The sequence below is a fragment of the Abramis brama genome (genome assembly GCF_963993115.1).
Source record: "Abramis brama genome assembly, chromosome: 18".
Classification (NCBI taxonomy): domain Eukaryota; kingdom Metazoa; phylum Chordata; class Actinopteri; order Cypriniformes; family Leuciscidae; genus Abramis; species Abramis brama.
In genome coordinates, this window is record NC_139980.1 from 8,848,501 (window position 1) to 8,853,879 (window position 5,379).

General features: G+C 35.2%; 1 protein-coding gene across 2 annotated transcripts; it reads right to left on the reverse strand.

Annotated features, from left to right (window-relative positions):
• Window positions 1-951: 951 nt before the first annotated feature.
• fam228a (family with sequence similarity 228 member A) lies at window positions 952-5,105 on the reverse strand. 2 transcript variants are annotated; one of them, XM_084090590.1, is made up of 9 exons: window positions 5,055-5,105; window positions 4,594-4,671; window positions 3,255-3,405; window positions 3,087-3,164; window positions 2,826-3,020; window positions 2,313-2,393; window positions 2,102-2,189; window positions 1,806-1,950; window positions 952-1,718 (listed from the first exon to the last, which is right to left on the reverse strand). In XM_084090590.1, exons 3-9 carry the CDS (start codon window positions 3,321-3,323, stop codon window positions 1,643-1,645), a joined length of 732 nt encoding a protein of 243 aa, XP_083946716.1. In that variant the 5' UTR covers window positions 3,324-3,405; window positions 4,594-4,671; window positions 5,055-5,105; the 3' UTR covers window positions 952-1,642. The 2 variants fall into 2 exon arrangements, with proteins under 2 accessions (XP_083946716.1, XP_083946715.1); XM_084090589.1 differs by lacking the exon at window positions 4,594-4,671 and having other exon boundaries at window positions 5,055-5,102.
• Between the last annotated feature and the right edge of the window lie 274 nt (window positions 5,106-5,379).

Here is a 5,379-nt window from a genome sequence, read left to right on the forward strand (position 1 = left end):
TTTAAAAGCGCTCTTTAATTAAAATAAATTTATAAAATTGTATTATATAATAATATAATTAAAATTCTAACAACAATCAGTGTAATGACAATTTTATTCTTTGCATGAAAACACTTGAATTAGCCTAACTGAACACTGTCTGGGTGTATTAAAACTTCAGAATTATATTCATATAGCCCTGCAACAGTGATAAGGTAAAGCTAAGAGTGGTCCAGACCAACCTTCCGAACGTATGACTTACAGAAGGTGTACTTAAGAACGTTTCGGGAAACACGTATTAACAATAAGGTACAGCTTAAGGTGTAACTTAAGAACGACGTAGCGTTAAGAAGGTTTCGGGAAACCCAGCCCTGATAGCTTTGAATAAACGTTACTGGAAGAATTTTTGTTCATAACTTTGAGAGAACCTTTTCAAGAACATTAGCCAAAGTTCTGAGAATGGTCTCTGTTAGCTGGGATAATGGAGTGAAATACACTGCTCTGCTTTACCAGTGACTTTTATTTTACTTCACTGCCTTTAATCCGAACACCATGTACAGCAGCTTCCTATGTAGAAAGAGATAAAAAAGACGTCTGCTTGTTCAGCTGAAATTGCTTGCACTCAGGAAATGCCCAACATTTTAAAAACTGTTTTATTATATACTATTATACACTATTATCTGAACTTAATTGTATGAATTTAGGAAAGCTTTATTTATAAATGATTTAAGAATGTATAATATGGTTCTTATGATTTTCCATTGATTATGCCTAAGCCTAACTGAACAACAGCATTCAGTTTTAATGAACAGACTGGATCTGGATGTTGTACATTTGGATTGATGCTGAATGTCGAAAGATTGCGTGTACTATTTGTTTAATGCATAATTGTATAAACATCTATAGGAATCAATTGCTGTATTGGCTTGGGTACAATTATTTATATACACCAAAAATACAAACCCAGAATTTCTCTAAATATATTTATTGAAAAAATTAAAAGGAAAAAAGGTTTTTTCATAGAACCCCAAAAGATTTTGCAGACTGGAGGTTTACTAACAGTGCTGCTTGAAAGTTTGTGAACCCCTTGCAGAAACTGAGTAATTTCAAGTTTTTTATTTAGTACTGTCCTAAGTAAGATATTTTACTTAAAAGATGTTTACATATAGTCCACAAGACCAAAAAAAAAGGCTGAATTCATAAAAATAACCCCGTTCAAAATGATGTTTGTTCTTGAGTCCCTTTTTTGTCCCGAGGAGTTAAACTACCCAATGTTCTTCAGAAAAATCCGAAAATTCTTCAGTTTTTCAGCATCTTTTGCATATTTGAACCCTTTCCAGCAGTGACTGTATGATTTTGAGATCCATCTTTTTGTCTTGTGGAATATGTAAACATATTTTATGTAAAATATCTTATTCAGGAGAGTACTAAATAAAAAATAACATAGATTTTGTATGAGCGATCGATGATTGTCAGAATTTGCTCACCTTCTTTGTGGATGTTGCAGAACATAATATGCATTGTTCGATAAGCACTACACACATTGCATACTCTACATCACATTTTTTATTGCTTTTGAATGGTAAAACAAGCACCATCCTCAGTAAGGGAAGATGTGTGTCCATACAACCTGATGTCAAAAAAGACCTATGGAATGTTGTCATTAACCATATGAGGACCAGCACTTAGTGTGGAAGCAGCATCCCTCTGTCACAGTTGAATGTGGAGAGCATCTATTCCTGAACAGCAACAAATGACCTCAGTATTACGGGCACAGAAGTGCTAGAAACACAAAAGCAGTTCAACAGCGAGCCTGAAGATGATACCTTGATCTTAACAGACTGTGGTCCTTCCAAAGTCTCTGTGAGGTAGTGTCTCTTGAGGGTTTGGCCTGTGACTGTTTAAGGCTCTGTTGGGAAGCAGGGGGACTCTGGAGAATTTCCTCCACCTGCTGACGGCGATACACATGACCTAGCATGCAGAGTTTAAAGGTCATACAGAAGCCATTTTGTTTACCTCCGTTTCAATGCTCTGTAGCCCAATTAAAAGAAGTAGTTCAAAAATCTAGTCATGTTTAGCAGCGTATGCATTTGTGAAACAAATTATTTAATAATAACAGCACCTGTTTGGCAGCGAAGTACTGCTGCCTTTTCCTTAATCCTGGCTCGTGACTGAAGAGACAGAGGGTCCTGCAATGTTGGTGTCGAAATCTGCAAAAAAGCACATGCTTGACTAAACCTTGATTGAATTCTTCACCAAATCAATTACATATAATCATTAATGCATTTGTTTAGTTGTGTAACTATTCACATAAAAAAGATGATATGACTCACTTTGTGATAATGTGGTGAGTTGAAATGGTGCAGGAAAGGGTTGTACTCTAGGGGATCATAACTCTCTAGAAACACAAAACCCTAAAACACAGAACACATTTTAGTTTTTAGGGAGATTTTGGAAAACATTGCAGGTTTTCATTAATTTTATTGTTTTCATTTTTTTTATTTATTCTAAAAATCAATGAATGTCATGGAATAAAAATTCCATGACAACAAGTTTTTTGTAACCCTAAATTTAATTAAATTAAATTTGTATATGTTTTTATTTATTAGCATTACATATCTGGCCTGTAACAACACAACAGACTAGCATTATTGACTCAACATTCATTACTGCATTGAAATTCCCCTGATAAACGGTTACTATGAAAGTCTACTATAATGTTGTGACTGTGCTGAAATGGCCTTTATAACTCAGAGTGCATTTATAAAATTACAGTGCACTGCTACTGTAACAGCATGCTTATGCTAATATCTGTAATGTTATACTGTAACCGTTTAAGGTTATACCTTAGCATTACAGTAGTTGATGTAGTGTGCATGCATGCTCCTTAACTTCTGTGTCTCATTATAGCCATGGTGTGTAAAGTGTTGCTCAATGCTTCGCTGTATCGGCAGCCACACACTCTGCGTCCAACGCTTATAGAGCAGTTTACTTTTCCTCAAGTCCAGTGCGTCTCTGTGAGCGAGGTAGTGATCCAGATTCTGTACTGACACACACAAACACAAATGATTCAGAGGTAACAGAAGAATCACATCTGAAAATATTACCTTTATGAATCCAGCCTCAGTCTCCAGCAGTGGCTGTGTAATGGCATTAACTTCTTGCTGTTCAGAGTGTAATTGTTCCTGCAGGCGAACAGACAGTCGAGTTGGGTGAGTGCGCACCATTTATATTATATGTACAAGTAGTGTGTTTGTATGCAACTGTGGCTGTACCAGTAGTTGTTTTCTGGAGCTGAGAGAAATGGTGTGTTGCATGTCATCTGCAATCTTTGTAAGTGTCATTGTGCTGGTTGGTCAGAGCTTCATTCTCTTTGTAAATTAATTTTTGACAAGTTCACTGATTGATGAATGTCATTTGAAGACACTAAGGGCACAAGAACAATAACATTGGCATATGCATAGGTTTATGGCACTGTTGGAAATTTTGACAGCCAAAACAGTTTGAAGTTCTTGTGCCACAATCATTACTCATGAAAATGCATGCAAAACATAGTTTAACTATAACCATCATTCTAAAACCCCACCCAATTTGAAGCGGTACTAAACTGCAGTGGAAAATATGGAGTTCATATTGTGCCATAAGTAAACAAACAAATCCAGCATTTTGCAAACAAACTCAATCTGCTTTGCAAAGGAAAACTCGATTTCGCAATGCGCAAGTACAAAGGTCAATTTGAGCGAAAATGCAGTGGAGTAACAAATATGTATTGTGTTTTACAAATATAAATAAATAAGCCTAGATAATATTTCACAAATGGAACTAATCAACATGAAGAACTACAACGAACTACAAACATGGCATAAGAAACAGGAAATACAACAAAAGTCCTGACAAGACAGGTAATATATAACATTTACTTACTAAGCATTATCGTACTAAGACATTATTGGGAGATAAAAAGTGACAACCGATATGTATAGGCAATACATTTTATGTTAGTATTCTGCTATACGGTTATAAAGATCTCTTTGATTTACATTAAAAGCTATCAGAATTTCATCAATATAATTTAAATAGGCTATCAGCAATTTCATAAATTTGCATATTTTTGCTCAGTTTGGGCATCTGAATAAAATAAAGGTGTTTCTTTCCTCCTCAAGTATCTAATGAGCCTGATATATCAAATAAAATACTTAAAAAAAATGTTTGGTCTAAAGTTTAAAAAATAGATTTTTCTATTTATTATTTCATATGTATGACTTGAACATATTATTTCCTCAATCTATACGGGCACAAAGACATTAAAATGACTAATATTAGAATAATAATAATAATTTAGAACAACTAGTCTATTTACTGCAATTTTAAGCCTAATTTGACTTAAATAATAAGTATTGTCTCTTCAAGTTACGAAATAAAATGAGACTGTAACATCATCACGGGTCGAGTCTTATTGCAGTTGAGATCAGTGAGTCTGTAACCTGAAGAGCAGCATCTAATTCCCCAGGGTTTTCAACACAGAACACCCTGACACCACTCTGTACATGCAGGAAAGAAAGAAAAGGCATCCATGCATGAAATCCTGAACTGTACAGAGCTGACAGACTCAACCTGGCAGGACCGACCATCCAAATCATCTGAATAACCTCGACTGGACAGTTATGGTATTTTACTTTTACTGGATGGCAGCTGAAAAGCAAACAACATTCAAGTGTATTTTCATGCAAAAGTGCCTGTACATATCCTTAAGACAATCACAAATTTAGGAACGTTCGCCACCATAAAAAGGAACTTGTAATAATAATAACTTTGGCAATAGACCTTATGCGACAGAGAAACAAACGTGCAGGCATCTTTATAATTATGTGTTTGAACTTCAGTTTTTGCGGTAACGTTAGCTCTATTTACCACTTGATAAAGTGGATTTACTTGAAGATATCATTACATTGTAATGTTTAAAGCGTATGTCATAAAAAATGGCAATCTGTGGTATTTGCCCTAACCCTACTCGTCCATAAAGTTAATGAACTGCAATATTAATCCGTACATATTTAAGTTGATGGCCTACTCACTGCGTCGTCGAAATGATGCGAGCTTTTTATTTCGCTTTTCCGCGCGCCCCCTTGTGTTGCTATAGTGACGTCTCTCAAACCCAAAAGACTCGTGAGCGCGCTCCTTCAGACATGTGCAGACCTATTTTTTTACAGTCTGGTGCAGACCATAGTAGAGTCGGTAAAAAAAAGTGCAGACACGTTCAAACTTGTCTTGATTTAAACCATTTAAGGTTTATCCTCGATCAGTTTTCGAGTAAAATTGTGTTAAATGTATTTAATTACAATAAAATCATGCTAAAAAAATCCAAAAAACGAGAATTCATAGGATAGCCTAGACTTCGTT